This window comes from Ylistrum balloti, unplaced genomic scaffold (genome assembly GCF_031769215.1).
Source record: "Ylistrum balloti isolate Yb309-2 unplaced genomic scaffold, AGI_CSIRO_Ybal_v1 Utg370590, whole genome shotgun sequence".
Classification (NCBI taxonomy): Eukaryota; Metazoa; Mollusca; class Bivalvia; order Pectinida; family Pectinidae; genus Ylistrum; species Ylistrum balloti.
Window position 1 is genome coordinate 1,175,949 of NW_026782366.1, and position 19,004 is coordinate 1,194,952.

At 34.7% G+C, this 19,004-nt stretch overlaps 1 protein-coding gene across 1 annotated transcript; it reads left to right on the forward strand.

Annotated features, from left to right (window-relative positions):
• The first annotated feature begins 3,076 nt into the window (after positions 1-3,076).
• Positions 3,077-7,284, forward strand: LOC132556794 (prefoldin subunit 5-like). The gene is made up of 5 exons (XM_060221240.1): positions 3,077-3,175; positions 4,218-4,352; positions 5,646-5,720; positions 6,708-6,813; positions 7,075-7,284. The coding sequence occupies exons 1-5, from the start codon at positions 3,095-3,097 to the stop codon at positions 7,146-7,148; spliced, it is 471 nt and encodes a 156-aa protein (XP_060077223.1). The 5' UTR covers positions 3,077-3,094; the 3' UTR covers positions 7,149-7,284.
• Positions 7,285-19,004: the final 11,720 nt, after the last annotated feature.

Genomic DNA, 19,004 nt, shown 5'->3' on the forward strand with positions numbered 1-19,004 from the left:
ATTTGTATGACAGTTTGATATCAGCCTAAACTTGCCAGAAGATTTATATGAAAAACTGGTCATTAAGGTTATCATTTTACAGAATGATAGTAGATACCAATCTAGCAACAGGAATGTCGAACAATAAATAAAAATAAGTAAGGTATTTTGACACAAAATTAATTTCTAAGATGAAATAAATGCTTCATTATCAACTGATTTTAGTATACGTATGTGATAAACATGTATTTCATATTCAATTTCACGCCCCTATGTAAAAGTTAATTATCAAAGAGCATAAGCGCTTGGAAGAGAAAATGACAGAAAAGTATACTTCGTTTTGCAGACCCAAAACAATGCATGAGTTTTTATACAAAAGTATTGTTTTCGTTTATTTCATTTTTCAATTCTGACTGACTGGTTGACAGATTTCTATGGGGGAAAACAGTAAAATTACATGAGTAGAGCGAACATTTCCCTAAAAACACAAAATAACTCCTCAGACTGAGTATTGAGTTTTGTTCACCACGGATACAACATTCCATGATTATGGTATATAACATGTCGAGGGTTACAGGATGCTTGACTAAACAACGAAAATAACGTCAGAGATATTTTATGTCGTTCGATGCCAATGTTTTCACTGTGAACGTGATTTATCACAAAATTGACCCCATAATGTTATGTCGACTTCTTTTTATATAATTGTCTGGATTTATAGGCAATAAACTGATATATGAAGAAAAAACTTCGAAAGAATTTAGTTTAAACAACATCGTATTCAACATTCAACAATATTAACAAATATATACCACTGTTGTACGTATGGATGGGAAATCAAGGTACCACACAATACATATATCTAAAACATTTGCAAAACTATTAACGAAAACGTTTACTTAGTTGATATAAATTTCGACAGTAATTTTTTACTGCTTTGAGTAAGCATCATTTCCCAATAAAGCGGTTTTTTTTTTTTTTTTTAAAGATTTTACATAAAGCATATAAACATCAAAAAGACACACTTTCACACACGCTCACACTCCATGTGCAAAAATATCATTATCATCATCATATCGCCATAGTAATCATCACCATTAACAACAACACATTATTTTTATTCTATTTATTTTTTTTTATAAATATGATAACGTATTTTGCCTGATCGCGGTGTAATTGTCACAAAACAGTAAAACTGATGGGTTCTTTCAACTAATCCGAAGCTAAAACGCAAGTTTTCGTATCATCCATGTGCATGGCAAGCATGCCATGCGGAATACATGCAAGTCAACATGCGAAGCCTGAGTGAATTCGCCCGTCACATATTCTACACTAAATAAACAAAAAAAAAACTACTAATACTAAACAAACTATTTATGACAAAATATAGGAACACGTACAAATGTATATCGTGCAGCTTCGTCATGAGGATATACTGGTATGATGGGAGGTCTGGAGTCTCCTTGTCTGTATCCATCTAACATTCTTGAATTCGTATGTTAAACAAATTTTTAAGTTGCTTCCATTCGTATATGATATAAGAAACTCATCACAATTTTTTTTCAGTTTAGCTTGCCAATACCTGGCAAAATATCAATCATTCGTAGACTCGTCATATAAGTCACATACCATACATGTACACATGATAGAGAACATCGATGGGAGTCTTGGTACATTAAAGACACACAAGGTGCTGTTACTTTCAGGATCACGCGGCATTCAATCACATTTTCTATTAACCCTTTTTTATAAACTGAACACTCATGCATTACACAGTTGTTTTTTTTATCTCACAGAATGTTCAACAATGTAAGCCTGAATGAAGTGTCTGCTTGTTATGTACACAGTATGGTTATAAACAGAAAGAGGAACAGACAAAGAAATAGCGAAGAAAGATTCATGATAAACACATACACACAGACATATATATGTTAATAAATAAACTGTATACCATTAATTATGATGTTATGATTACAGCTGGTCCCGCTGTATGTTTGCATACATAGCTGTACTCGTGTCTAGATCTGCTGTCCCCGTCACTAGGTTTTCACGATAAAAATGTTCTTTGCTTCCAAGATATCCACCTCTTGTCAATGCACATTCGGATTATTGGTTTCAAACATGTTTTGGAATTATATTACGTTCAAAGAAAATCTTCAAAACCTAACAAAACATTTAAAGTAGTAATAACATTCGCATACTGAGTTCACCATACATTTACAAAACCTAACATAAACGAAATGGATTTTGATGAAAAATCGTATGTTTTCCTATTTGAAATTATGAACATAGATATCAATGTAGTTTAATTTAGAGATACTACAATGTTAAAAAGACTACAAATCTATTGTTTTTTAATGTTGTAAATTGCTGTTCAAGGTTAGATCTAGGTCTTTAAATGACATGTCACCATTACTTTTGTGGCAGATTTTTAATTGTACTTGTTTAGTTAAGTTCAGTTGAAGTAGTTTTTGCGGATGTATGAGAGAAGAGTGTGGCAAAATTTTAATTGAACAAGACGGTCGCCTTCTTGTTTCACGCTCGGAAGACGGACTACCGGTACGCAAGGGGTCACAGGCACACGACTCCATTCCTGTTACACTTTCAAATCGAAATCGACGGTTGTCTCAACATCAACATTTCAGTCCATCAGCTTTACTCGCTAATCTTAACACTGTGGTTGTGGTGTTGTATTTCCTTATTGTTTTGCATTTAAGAAAGGGTTGATTATTAGAAACAGAATGGAGATGACCTGTAAATTTTCCCGTGGATATATGCAAAACTTAATATTTTCAACCTGGTTTCAATTTTTCTCGTTAAAATGAAATTTGTCAATGACAAATCAGGGACCAAAAATTTGTTGATAAATATCTTCAACCTGGGATTAATTGTTATCGTTAAAACCATATTTGTCAATGTCAAATTAGATAAGGTTTATATCAATAACTTCTCCATTTCATATGAAAAACGAGGTTTAGATATTTTTTTTTTCATTTGGGACCCAAATTTATTATCAGAAGTCCTGAAATCGTGCGCCCTCTCCGTCATCTGAATGAATATTGTAAACTTCCGGCAGATTAACTCCCTTTTCACAAGTTGCAACTAGACGACAAGCATGGCTGGGAAGCAACAACAAATCGACGTTTCCCAGTTACCGGCGCCTCAACTGAATCAGTTGACACAACAATTAGATCAGGTACAGGCTATTTTAACTACCATTATTTCTCATTCATTTTGATATCAGATTGGTAGCTAACAATAATATAGGTCCCATATAGTCATGTTTGCATGACATCATTTTTCACTTATATTTCGGAGGAGGGGGGGGGGGGTCATTTTTACCGATGAATCGAGAAAATCACTGTTGAAATCAATGATAGATTTCCGTACGGAATACTTGTATATATATGTGCATGGAGCAATTGCTAAAGACAAGACCCTAGATGGATATCATGCTAGTATCGCCTTGACATCGGTTTCGGACCAATATGCATTTCGGAACGGCCATTTTGTCGAGCATTATAACATGAACTTTTAGCTTTCATGACCTTGCATCCGGACGATTTTGGTTGCTGTAATATGGCACGCTTCCAGACTGAATAAAAAAAGCGTTTTAAACCATTTACTATGAAATGTTATGTGTATATATTTCATTGGCAAATTTGTGTATTTTTTTCTAATACACATTTTCACATTTCAAACATCCTACTAGATATGAAATAGCCTATCAATTTACCCTCAAATACCCATACTATTTTGTTGTCTCTCGTGCAAACAAAAATCAACCATGGATAAAGGGCCATGCCTTCTTGCAATATTTTGGCTATAGAAGCCCAGAATTGCATGTTTTATATTGATGTATAAATCATCACTTTTGACAACTCATTTATAATTTTATTAAACTAGCAAGTTGTAGACCATGGGATGAAAAGTCATATTTATTTAAATAGATTGTGCTATTGTGATATTGGATCTGTGGTTATCTAGTCAGAAAAATACTGGTCAGTTTTTAAATAAATCTTTGAGTGTGACATTTCAAGTCATGTTTTTTGTTTGATGACAGTTCATCAACATAGCGTTATTAGAGGAAAATAATTCTTATGGGGTCCCAAACTAATGCATCAAGGATATCATAATACTTGTTGTTAAGATTATCACTACCAAGTATTTTCAGCTTATATTGATGAAAGATATGTTGATTATATTTTATTGATTTCATTTGTTGGTTTTGTTTACAGGAGATAGAGTTCTTTTCAAACTCCCTGAATCAGCTAAAATTGGCACAGGGAAAATTTGTCGAATCCCAGGAATGCTTGAACAAAGTCAGCCCAGACAATCTAAGCAAAGACATTTTGGTGCCTCTTACCAGCTCTGTATCCTTTATAGACAAACATTTTTCAATATTTTAACACCCTTTACTCTCTTGACTGTTACTTCTTTGTAGTTCACAGACACATTGTCCGATTTCTTTCTTTCCATAAAGTTTGATTTTTGTTGATAATTCCATTACAATTGGTGATTATTTACTAACCTGGCAAAGTTTGTGTATATTTTTCAAGTGATCAATCCATTTTTACCAAAGTTAGTGATTGATTAAAAAAGTAACCCTCGCCCTCTATAAGCTCTGAACGGTAGACAGCTTGATTAAGCAACTGATCAATATTTCAATCATCTTTGGTCTTATACCAATGGTATCTTATTAGTGAATGTGTTAATACTGAAGCTGTCACCAATATGCATGATTGAGTAAAGTAATACCCATTATAAAAAGAAATGGTACTGTGTAAGTTTTATTCAGGTTTTCAGCTTAGCAGAAATATATAGGAAATGGGAGTTAAGCTAGTGAGGGACTTAGGAAGCATCTTCTTCTTGAATACAGACATGAAATTATCACAAACATGTGCTATGAAGGGAAATTGTGAAAGTTAGTAGCCATGTAAGAAAATAAGTTTATAGCAGGAAACAAATCGATGTTGTGTCGTCTCGTAACTGTTGTTAGACCATGGAGTGTCAAACATTTGTATTACAGATGAGGGTTACAATTCAATCCATTTGTGCTAAACCACGAATATCAAATTTTTGAAAACTGAAATCATGAAGTCCAGTTGTTGAAGTTGGTACATACAGAAATTTATTTATTTAACAGGTTTTATGGTCACTATTATGGCCTTTCAGAGGACGAGAAATTGAGAATGTGACACTTATATTTCAAGAGGGGTTTGTTTTCTTTTTGTTGACATTTTGAAAATTGTAGAAGTATTCAGTATCATGTACCCTTCATGGTGTTTGTTAATCACTGATGTCCATTAACTGCCTTCATGTCAAGTAATAATTAGTCATATCTCATTATGATGTTATATGTTGTCTTTCTGATTTCAGTATAATTGTTCTAATAACAATATATTCTTAAGGTTAAATATGATATCAGTTTGATTGGAACAAGAGTCATATATCTGCTCAGAATAAGAATTTTGATAAAGTTAAAGTGTCCAGTGGCAGCAATGCCTGACACTGTTCTTTATATGGATGCTAAAATTACATTAAAAATTTAATGTCGATATATGGCAGGATGATTTAAATTCAAAATACATAACTATCGTAACAGTATCGAATTGGTGACAATAATGATTATTATAAATAATTACTCGCCTTAACTTAAATAACAGATGTATGTTCCTGGGCAGTTGAGTGATGTACAAAATGTGTTGGTAGATATTGGAACTGGGTACTATGTAGAAATGGTAAGTACAGATTTACAGCATGAATATGAGAAGGAAATGATAGAATCATTGTATGGATGACCCCGGGAGGCTTAACCTAATGGTCAGAGCATGAGTTAATAAACTTTGAATCACCTTGTGGACAAGTCATTGAGTCATGAGTTGATGGAATTAATGTATGGGTGAGTCTTGAGATACCTAGTATAGCTTGGACAAAGGTTAATGGAATTAATGGAAGTATGGGTCAAATGAACTATAAAAAATGATGTAATCAATATGATAATCCGCATGCAGAATTTATGTGTGGGAGAATGACTCAATAAAATTGATGTTTGGGTATTACTTATTATACAAACTAATTTATTAGATACTACCCTGACAAAGGTATGTAAAGTTTGATTTTATCACTGTTAAAAGTATAATTAAGATTCAGATATTGATGACCGAAGTCATTAAATGCAGGGGTAACAAAGTTAAAATTATCACCTAACTATGATTACAATATGAAACTGCAGCAATACCTAATATAATTATTCTTCATTTGACATTTCTGTAATGTTGAGATACCTTAAAATTGAAAATAAACGTTTGAAATTGGATGTCATATTAAGTTGTAGCTTGGTATATACTCTAATGTTTTTTATTAATTTTACCTAGACTGCTGGTAGCTCTTTCTTTATTGGATGGAAATGCTGTAAACTATGGACCCTGATAACATATGCCAAAATTTGGAACCAAGAAACACTAATAGCTCTCATTTTCTCCTGTTTTACCATTATTTATTAAACAAAATATCATATATAGTTCAAAATATATATCACACTGGCTTGATCCAACTCTTCTGTTACATCATAAAATGTACTATATTTCTGTCTGAAGACACGTAGATCTGTTATAAGAGTTCCTACCTAAAATCAGTCATTACATTCACCATCTGCAGTCAGTTGATTCACTTCAATTAATTAATAACCTAATTCAATCATGATTTAAATTTTGTGTATATTTCAGGAAGTAAACAAAGGAAAAGAATACTTTAAAAGAAAAGTAGAGTACATCTCAAAGCAGATTGAAAAGATCCAACCTGTTTTACAAGAGAAATATAGAATGAAGCAAGGTAATTATTTTATAATAAACTTAGTATTCATATTCAGTAATATTAAGCTCTGTTAATAGTCATATCAGATTGCTTGAAATCCACTTTAAACATTTTCTGTGATTATTTTCTGATATATATGCCAGCTTGTGGTAATTGGCAAATGATTAACAAACATCAAAAAGTAACTTTCAAAGAAAATGGTTATTGTTGTTAAAATTTCCACAGTTCAAGATTTACAGAAATGAAGCCCATTTGTATCTCTGTACTTCTTTCTTCCAGCAACAATGGAGATCCTTCAAAGTAAAATCCAGGCAATGAGTCTACAACAGCAAGGTTCGGCACCCAAAGCTTGATCAACCTGTGTTTGATTATCTCAAATCCTGTGTCCCTTCTAATCTGTTGACAGTTCTACCTACTCATTTGCTTTGTAACTCATTTTGTATTACATAGTGTAAACTTTATAATAAATTGCCATGTTGTAAGCTCAAATTGAATTGTATTGTGGTCAAGAAAAGAAATTTAGTGTCAAACATTTTAGGAGATCAGAATACAGGAATTGAAGTAAAGAAGATTTGCAAAATTCTTAAGAGACACCCTCTTGCCTATGTTTGTTGAAGCACTGAGGTCAGAACAAACTTTAAGTGTCATTAAACTGACATGTCACAGCCTGGGCACATTAGTATGACACCTACTCTATCACATTATATTAGTACTGACAATTTGCTTAAAACTGAACATAAATCAGAGAGTTTTGTTAGAGCCCTTAACCTTCCTGGCTTGGGCAAACTCTAAATACTAGACAAAATGATGATTTAAGAAGAGAAGATACCAATGTGAAGACCCCAAGTTTAATCGCCTCTAACTATCATGCAGTGGAGACTGTACAAATATATTGCACAATTTTCAACAACTGGTGCCGATCATGAATGAAAATGTATCAAATGAGAGGGAAAATATACATTTTATGCAATACCGCACATTTTGTTCAGTTAAAACATTGTCACGTACTTTCGTGACATCTTCATGATACTTTCTTTGCATTTACTTGCAAAACAGCTCATCCAATCCGTTAACTTTTTCTCCGTCAAGAAACGTGCACAGTATAAATAGATAGATAGCAAGCGAGAGAAACAACATATCTGTGATTGTACAACTCCTGGTTAAAGGATGTGTTTTATTCTTCATGATATATATCATTTTAAACTTTTAGAACGCATGGGAATACTAAAACGACACTATACACTACATATATGTGTGTGTGTATAAGCAACATGAAACACCAGGGAAAGTTCATCTGCCATGCACTCTTAACGAAAATTCAGTAGTTAATATAAAGTGGAAAATTAACAAAAATGTGTTATGATATACACCGAGAAATAATTCAAAGTTTAATGCATTTATTATACCAAGGGCAAATATTCCGAATATCTGTCAAAATACAGGACTTCACAGCTAAGTTGAAACGTTTTCTAACAACAGGAGGCGAAGTGGGGTATTTGGGTGTCAGCAAGCAGTATACGACTCGTCAGCTTTTGGAAAAAGATATCTTTAGACTGATAGACAACAAGCTCGGTTTATATATATCTCGGCCGATTTGTCTTGCACCTACTTGTGATAATGCGATCGTTATGACTGGTATGAAAATATGAATTGGTGAAAGAAAATCTGACAAATGTGTAGCTGTCAATTTTTTTCTATTCACTTGGTGCACTTTGCAGTAAGAAAAGCACCAGTCATTACCAGCTATTGAGGATGTGCTAGTTGATCTCCAACTTTAACAAAATGAGGCTCTGGACATGAGTGTTGGCGACCAGAGCAAGATGATAAAACATGTATGTACCAGATGACTGAGTAGACGGTGCATTGATAGTCATTTCTTTTACCTCAAGATTAATATAATCTTTCTTCCGTCTTAAGCCAAGGGTGAAACTAACAGGATCTTACACTTGTCCACGGAAAGACCCATCTTAGATAAGTTTTCTCACAAAAATTTACTTTAAAATTGTATCAAATTGTATTTTGTTGTGAAATAAGAATGAAATCTAAGAAATGTATGGTATCACAATGTATTTTTTTACCAACGACAGATTTTCCTGTGCGAACGCAATACTTAATAAAAATCAAAAGAAGGAACGCCACCCAATGAACTACAGGCTATCAGATTATATTCTGATGTTATGTGCTGATTCCAGACTGTACGTGACTACTTCTGATGAATATGGACAAAAAACTTTCTCATCCCCATCGTAATACTCGCGGTAAATGATCTTCTTTACATTTACAAATAATAGAATATGGAAGTATTCTCTCTTTCTGCATCGACACTTGAAGCTCTCTTAGTGTTGAGGGGGCAAATCGGGGAAATTTGGGGTAAGGAATTATGAAAAGGAATCCCTAGATAGACTAGGTGGCTTATTACAGGTCACTGAAAGGCTAACCTGGAAGATATTGGCTTTTCACAGTACGATTTGTTACAATTTTTTATTTTCTCATACTTTAACATTTATGATAAAGATTTTTTCATCTCGTGAAGGTAGAAGATAATTTTTTTTTACTTCTTATAGTCGCTTTATCTGTACAAAAATCTCTCAACACTATTATCGCGTCTGTATACACGTATATCTCTGTCTAAAGGTCGGGCCATAAAAATACATTTACGCCTTTGAAATAACTATTAAATGTAATTTTGATTTTTTTTTCACACACTATCAAATTGATTATCAACTGTCCTATACACCTTTGGTGTAGATGACAATTAATTTTGTATACTGGATGTTGTTGAGTTTGTTCACACCGAATTTACCTACTGATAAAGTATGTGATGATGGGCAAATAAATGCGGAAGAAGTTCAACAAAACCTCTGTCCATTAACCAGCTTGAAACATACATAACATTTGACCTGCTTTTCACAAAAATACAAGAGCTATTTCTGGTATTCCCCGCCCCTTTGTGCTCTGTAATGTCTAACATCATGATGTCATTACATTTTTGATCATGAAATTAAGGAATTCGTTAATCTGATAAAACTGTATCTATCATCACTGCAGTAATGATTTAAGAAATCTTATCAAATCATTAGCGATAGTACATTTTTTTCAATGATGACATCACTTCCGTACTTTTCACCACCTAGAGCAGTGCATTCTCATCACTGCATTGGAATTTGCAGATTTTTCTTTCATGTACGCAAATGAAGCGAATGTTGAATACGTTGGTTTTCCCTCAAATAATTCCGATGTGTATTTCTGGTTTTCTCTTATTTTCAATGAAAATGGTAGAATATAACGTAAAACTGGCTATTAAAAATGGCGTCGCCACTTGTATGACATAATATATCTATGTTCACTCTTGCTTCGCATCCGTTAAAAACGCATTTTGTCAGAATTGTGAAATATATATGATATTAATTATAATATATTAGTTACCCTCTATATCTTTAAGAAAATCATGAAGGATGAAATCATGATAAACTACTGACTTAAAAAGACATAAAAAATATAACAATACACAAAGGACGCTCCAGTTACAGAAGGAAAGGGAGGTAAACGAAACCCTCTTTTCTCGATTTCTTGTCGTTGTCGAAACACACCTGCCACATATATTTTTTCTGTTACTGAAAACAATTGTATTTAAGCACGAGCAGCAATTCGATAGAATTACTTTCTGAATCTGTTTAAACATTAAATTTAAAAAGATATAACACCTGCTGAAATAAGAGATCTTGCATGTTATAACGAACAAGTCTATTTACGAAAATTCATAAAATCGCTGTCATATATATTGAAGTTTGGAACTATATTTCCGCGTAACGTCAAAGCAAAGTAAACAAAGAATGAAGAAAAAAACTGTTGAAGTTTTGATGGTCTGATTTGCAATCAAAGTTGCAGGATAAAACATAAGTTGCATTTTGGCTCGGGACATAAAGACAAAAGTGACTCGCCAGTGTCGCCACATTTGTCTTTCTTCACTCCTGCCAAATACAGCTTACCCTATTTAAGTGTTTAGGTAACCCAGATAGTGCTGATTACTTCCCCTTCCACACATCTATTCGGTATGTGACAATATATATAATCTGGTTGTGAACCAGAAAAGAGGAAAAGTCATAGTGCGATGACGTAAGCTCTATTTTAGCCATGTTTTACTCTGATTATAGTAGCAATCCTTGTTTGGTCACGTGTTATTCTTGGTTGGATGCTAATTATTTTCCAAAGCTTGGTGTATAATGTGTGTACTGAGAATTTCGATATAGAGAATACAAGGTCAGTGTCTTAACATATAAGCTGTGCTTTAGCGAGAGTGAAGAAAGACAAAAGCCTTTGGCGAGCCACTATTGTCTTTCTGTTCCGAGCCGAAATGCAGCTTATTTTTGAAGGCACCGATCATGTATTCTATACTGCAACATTTATTGCAGAATATCGAAACTTCGTCGGTTTGTTTGGATCATTCCATCTCCGTTTACCTGACGTTGACGTAACTGTTAATTGTGCCTAATGGTGCACGTTAAAATAATTGCTCCGCGTGGAAATGTAATTTCACACTTCAATGAATATAAAAATCAATTTTCCGAATTCGTGAATAAGCTGGTTTGATAAAACAAATGAAATAGTTTATCAAAATAGTTATTTTTATTTTTTAATGAAATGTTTAAATAAATCAGAATGTAGTTCTGTTGGATTAATGCACGTGCTTACATACAGCTGTTTTATGTCACTTCCGAACGGCAGCATAAATAAATGTGGCGATGTAATCCGACCATAGCAGCACCAGTTGCAGGATAAATAGAGAATACTTGGTCAGTGTCTTAAAATGTAAGCCGTATATCGGCTCGGGACAGAACGACAAAATGTCACATTTGATATACACCTGCATCTTGACGTCATGGAATATTTGAATATGAAGGCAGGTGTGCTGTATCCTACTTAAGCTGAAACAACCCATTGGTAAATAAGATCCATTTATTAAACCAATTCCAAAAGATGTTTCCACAATTAGATGATACAAAAATATATGGGCCCGGAGATGCATCATAATTATCAGTTGATCTTTAGGTTGCAACAATGGTTAGACACTTAGCTATTAAGTCCCATAGTAATAAATGCAAGGCTATGACATCAGGGCAATATACAATAATTATCTTTTTCTGTACAGAAACAAGATGTCCAAAACCAATGAAGAAAACGGTCCGCGAATAAGGAAATTATAAAGGACAACCAACGTAAAATCACTAGTATTCAAGCTTCGTTGAATAAAAAAAATGAGGTCAATAAATATGATCATAATCATACGAGGATGATGTTCCGATGTAGACGTCTAGTACGATCACATCTTAAATATGGAGAAAGTATATGAAACCTTTACTTAATAAAAGACATAAAAAGGAGAAATAACAAAGAGCAAACAAAACAATGCAATATCCAGGGCTAAAATGCCGTATGACAATGGACTGAAACATCCGAGTCTGTAACCTGTAAGATACCACAGATTACAAAGCGATAGGATACAAATATACTAACTCACTCAGTCCCCTTTTGTGACACACGTAACCACAACAATCGTACCTTAGGTCATCATTTGAACACTACATATGTGTTAAAAGGATATTCCGCCCAAGTTGCAAAATTTCTAGCTGTTCTCTTCCTTTTAGTCATTCTTATTTTTTTAATTGTTGCTAGCATTAAAATATCTCTCCTGTGGTCAGTTTGGACAGGCGAGAAATGGTGGGAAAATACCCAGCCAGTCTAAATATAGCGCATCAGGAAATCCGGAACTGAAAGGTCACTGGATCATATATTTCATACAGGGTATTGGGTAAATAAACAAGACAGTATGCTGTTCACTAAAATTTCTGCAGGGGTTACAATTCCATCACTTCATTAGCCTTATTTCTGTTGAAGTTGTAATATACACAAATATTTTATTCTGTTCGGCTTACTGCAACGCAAATTTGTTATGACGTTTTAGGGCCGAGCTGACGTTTGTAAGTCGTTCTAGCTAGATCTATAAAGAATTTCTGCAAATCAAATATTATATGTTTATTTAAATGGTAAAATGAGATGAACGATTTCCATCAGAGCATAAGTAGATGATTTTGTAATTTTTTTTTCAAAAGCTCCTCATGAAATCCTAACATGTGTGGAATATCCCTTCAATTGTCATTACATATTGAACTGTTCGAAGCTCTCCTTTACACAAAGAATTGTAAATTGCTGGAATTCTTCCCCAGTCTGGTAGTAGCAGCACTAACGGCACTTCAAAAGCAGGTTTGTTGAACATTGCTCCAATCTTTAGACCGATATTGATCTCCAGTGTGTGACGTCACGATTCCTGTTTTAGAGGTATGACTGTCTGATGAGCTTCGCCCAGTAGACATCTATGTATATATATATGTATGCATAATTTCGCTGCAGTAACTACTAAATAAGTTATAGAGTGTCACTCACAGGCATTTAGTACTTATATTGTGACATATGGCAACAATAATTGCAGTGATGGAGGCGGTAATTAACAGGTGTATACATGATATTCAATGCCACAGGTATCATATATGATTCAGGGTTGCTATATATGCAGGCGTGAGTTATCTATCTTGTTTTGTGTGCATTTCATCGTTGAAAACTGAAAATTAAAAAAAAATAGATTATATAATGGCGATGATAATAATGATAATGAAAAATTAATGCATATCTTTATATTTGAAATTACATTTATCATATTTGTTTTACCACTTAGTCACTCTGTGTGTTCTTTTTTTTATACTAATCCAAGAAGCACTTGTGTAACGATTAGAAAAGCTGATATCTATATTATGTAAAGTACTTCATTGTATTCTTTAACCGAGTCAGTGATTCCGGTACTTTTCTTATTTACTATGAAAAGAGGTTGTAAACTGACGTTTTCTTCACTTAGTTTCGAAGGATTTCAGTCTCGAGTATTGTTGAATACGCATTCATAATGCTTAAATACAAACGAAAATATTATATGATTGCTTTTATTGTGACAAAGGGTACTTTATAAAACCTGACAACTTGTTACAAGTGTCCTGAGATCTCTCCCGTCCTGTTGTATATATCACTTAAGACGTTGTAGGTTTGTGGGAGTCTTATTTCTTGAAGAAAATTTTCCTCTGTAGTCAGTAACTAACTGGTACACGTGAGGCCTCGAGACTACCACACGAAGTGTCCTATATACAGTCAATAAACAGACAATGACAGAACCGGAACAATCTATATAGGGACTCTAATGCTGAAAGAGAGGACTGTAAAATCTATAGAGGGACTCTGTTAATGAAAATGGGGACAGTAAAATCTATAGAGGTTCTTTGATAATGAAAGTGACGACAGTAAAATCTATAGAGGGACTCTGATGATGAAAGAGAGGACAGTAAAATCAATAGAGGGACTCTGATGATGAAAGAGAGGACAGTAAAATCTATAGAGGGACTCTGATGATGAAAGAGAGGACAGTAAAATCAATAGAGGGACTCTGATGATGAAAGAGAGGACAGTAAAATCTATAGAGGGACTCTGATGATGAAAGAGAGGACAGGAAAATATATAGAGGGACTCTGATGATGAAGGAGAGGATAGTAAAATCTATAGAGGGTCTCTGTTAATGATGAAGAGGTTCTTTGAGAGGACAGTAAAAATAGAGGGACTCTGATGATGAAAGAGAGGACAGCAAAATATAGAGGGACTCTGATGATGAAAGAGAGGACAGAGAGGACTCTGATGATGAAAGAGAGGACAGTAAAATCTATAAGGGACTCTGATGATGAAAGAGAGGACAGTAAAATCAATAGAGGGACTCTGATGATGAAAGTATAGAGGGACTCTGATGATGAAGGAGAGGATAGTAAAATTTATAGAGGGACTCTGATGATGAAGGAGAGGATAGTAAAATCTATAGAGGGTCTCTGTTAATGAAAATGGGGACAGTAAAATCTATAGAGGTTCTTTGATAATGAAAGTGACGACAGTAAAATCTATAGCGAGATTCTGATGATGAATGGGAGGACACAAAATCAATAAGGGGATCTTGATGATGAAAGAGTGGACAATAAGATCCATAGAGGGACTATAATATTGAAAGGGAGGACAACACAAATTACAGAGGTAATATAATGACGAGAGAGAGTCCAATACAAACGAAATAGGGACTTTAATGATGAGAAGGGATGGCAGTACAAACTACAAAGGGGCTCTAATGATGAATTAAATTTCACTACTCGCCAAAGCTCGCCAAATTCTTTGAATCATTTCACAAAATCCTCATACGAAAAGAAAATTCAAATAGGATTCTTTATACATTTACTTTGATATATATTTTTTTAATTATAAATTTTGTTACCTTTGTCATCTTGTCCTCTTGTCTTTGTGTCGTCATCTGTTTTGCCATCTTGTCCTCTCATACTTGTGTCGTCACCTGTGTTATCTTTGTTCTCTCATCCTTGTGTCGTCACCATTGTTATCTTTGTCCTCTCATCCTTGTGTCATCACCTGTGTTATCTTTGTCCTCTCATCCTTGTGACGTCACCATTGTTATTTTTGTCCTCTCATCCTTGTGTCGTCACCTGTGTTATCTTTGTCCTCTCATCCTTGTGTCATCACCTGTGTTATCTTTGTCCTCTCATCCTTGTGTCGTCACCATTGTTATCTTTGTCCTCTCATCCTTGTGTCATCACCTGTGTTATCTTTGTCCTCTCATCCTTGTGTCATCAACTGTGTTATCTTTGTCCTCTCATACTTGTTTTGTTACCTTTGTCATATTGTTCCTCGCCTCCTTAACTTGTTACCTTTATCATATTGTTGCTCGCCTCCTTAACTTGTTACCTTTATCATATTGTCCCTCGCCTCCTTATTTTGTTACCTTTATCATATTGTCCCTCGCCTCCTTATTTTGTTACCTTTATCATATTGTTCCTCTCCTCCCTGTGTTGTGGTTTGTATCATCTTGTCTTTTTATTCTTGTGTCACCTGTGTTACCTTTCCCAATGTCTTCTTTTTAATCATAATTCCTTTCATTTTTGTGTCCTCGTCTTCTTTCACTTCTCGTCCTGGTCTAGAGTCCTTTTGTCCTCTCTGTTGTCACCACCTTAGACATTTTGTCTTGGTGTCGTTATCATCATTGTCCTCTAGTTGTTTCGTCCTGGTGACAACCCCATCGTCCTGTAATAGTGATATCCTGATGGCGTCAACGTTGCCGCCGTATTATTTCTCCTCTGTAATCATATTTATCATGTCGTTCTAGTGACGTCATCTTGTCCCCTCGTCATTGTCTTTCCCTTTGATGACGTGGTTTCTACCAAGTTATTACCTGGTAATATAACATTTTCTTTTGTCATCATATATATCATTTCTATTTTTTATTTAGTTCTTTCTTAGTTTCTTAACAGTCGTTGGCATTATTGCTCACAAGCACCCATGTAGTACTACCAATGCCTAGTTTATCATCGCCCACTTTATGATGCATTTTCTTTTTTACAGTAATTCATATGAACACATAGTGACACGGTTCAGAACATACTGATATTCTTCATATTCTTTTTCAATATTCAATATTGAAAATTATCCAATCTAATTATAATTTGTGTTGGTCTCCTCTTCATTGCTATTGGCCTTCTATAATTTGTGTTGACCTCTCCATCACGAGAGTCCTACTATACTTTATGTTCGCCTCCCCTTCATCATAACAGTGTTTATATACTTTGTGTCGGCCTCCCTTTCATCATAACAGTCTTTATATACTTTGTGTTCGCCTCCCCTTCATCATAACAGTGTTTATATACTTTGTGTCGGCCTCCCCTTCATCATAACAGTGTTTATTTACTTTGTGTCGGTCTCCCCTTCATCATAACAGTGTTTATATGCTTTTGTTGACCTCCCCTTCATAATAACAATTTTTACATACTTTCTGTAGGCCTCTCCTTCATCATAACAATATTCATATACTTTGTGTTGGCCTCCCCTTCATCATAACAATCTTATATACTTTGTGTTGGCCTCCCCTTCATCATAACAATATTCATATACTTTGTGTTGGCCTCCCCTTCATCATAACAATCTTTATATATTTTCTGTCGGCCTCCCCTTCATCATAATAGTCTTTATATACTTTGTGTTGGCTCCCCTTCATCATAACCGTCTTTATATATTTTCTGTCGGCCTCTCCTTCATCATAACAATATTCATATACTTTTTGTTGGCCTCCCCTTCATCATAACAGTCTTTATATATTTTCTGTCGGCCCCTTTCATCATAACAGCGTTTATATACTTTGTGTTGGCCTCCCTTTCATCATAACAATCTTTGTATACTTTGTGTTGGCCTCCCCTTCATCATAACAATCTTTACATACTTTGTGTTGGCCTCCCCTTCATCATAACAATATTTGTATACTTTGTGTTGGCCTCCCCTTCATCATAACAATCTTTGTATACTTTGTGTTCGCCACCCCTTCATCATAACAATCTTTGAATACTTTGTGTTCGCCACCCTTCATCATAACAGTGTTTATATACTTTGTGTCGGCCACCCCTTCATCATAACAGCGTTTATATACTTTGTGTTGGCCTCCCCTTCATCATAACAATCTTTGTATACTTTGTGTTCGCCACCCCTTCATCATAACAATCTTTGAATACTTTGTGTTCGCCACCCTTCATCATAACAGTGTTTATATACTTTGTGTCGGCCACCCCTTCATCATAACAGTGTTTATATACTTTGTGTTCGCCTCCCCTTCATCATAACATGGTTTATATACTTTGTGTCCGTCTCCCCTTCATCATAACAGTGTTTATATACTTTGTGTCGGCCTCCCTTTCATCATAACAGTCTTTATATACTTTGTGTTCGCCTCCCCTTCATCATAACAGTGTTTATATACTTTGTGTCGGTCTCCCCTTCATCATAACAGTGTTTATATACTTTGTGTTCGCCTCCCCTTCATCATAACAGTGTTTATATACTTTGTGTCGGCCTCCCCTTCATCATAACAGTGTTTATATACTTTGTGTTGGCCTCCCCTTCATCATAGCACTGTTTATATACTTTGTGTTGGCCTCCCCTTCATCATAACAGTGTTTATATACTTTTGTTGACCTCCCCTTCATCATAACAGTCTTTATATACTTTTTGTCGGCCTCCCCTTCATCATAACAATCTTTATATATTTTCTGTCTGCCTCCCCTTCATCATAACAAATTTTACATACTTTGTGTCGGCCTCTCCTTCGTCATAACAATCTTTACATACTTTGTGTCGGCCTCCCCTTCATCATAACAGCATTTATATACTTTGTGTTGGCCTCCCCTTCATCATAACAGTCTTTATATACTTTGTGTCGGCCCCCCCTTCCTCATAACAATCTTTATATATTTTCTGTCGGCCTCTCCTTCGTCATAACAATCTTTACATACTTTGTGTCGGCCTCCCCTTCATCATAACAGCATTTATATACTTTGTGTTGGCCTCCCCTTCATCATAACAGTCTTTATATACTTTGTGTCGGCCCCCCCTTCCTCATAACAATCTTTATATATTTTCTGTCGGCCTCCCCTTCATCATAACAATTTTTACATCCTTTGTGTCGGCCTCTCCTTCGTCATAACAATCTTTACATACTTTGTGTCGGCCTTCCCTTCATCATAAGTCTTTACATACTTTGTGTCGGCCTCTCCTTCATCATAACAGTCTTTACATACTTTGTGTCGGCCTCTCCTTCATGTATTGATTTTTGAGACATGTACGAAATGTATCATGGGTTTTTGTTGGTGATTTATGTACATGGTCTTCATAAAAGCATCACAGCAGAGCATTTTTGAGTTACTGGTCAATATAGGAATATAGTATAACTCAAATTAAACATTTCTCAGCAGTTTTACTATAAAACTGTGTAAAAAAAAACTGGGAATGAGAATGTCATGATGTCTTGTAAAGCTAAATTAAATTCGTTGTAAGTCGTGGTTGCGATTACGGAAAAACTGCAAAGTACCCGTATGTTACTGTTATGTGTATATATACTTAGATGGCGTTGGTTTTCGTGCGATACACGGAACCTATAATAGTTAGTAGAACTATGTCTTATGTTTCAGATTCGACTGTTCTGCATCTATTTTCTCTTTTTTTTTTTAATGACAATATTAAGAGTTTGCATTGAAAATCGAATGATAATTCTGCTGAAAGGCCGCAATAGCAGACTTAGTATCCGT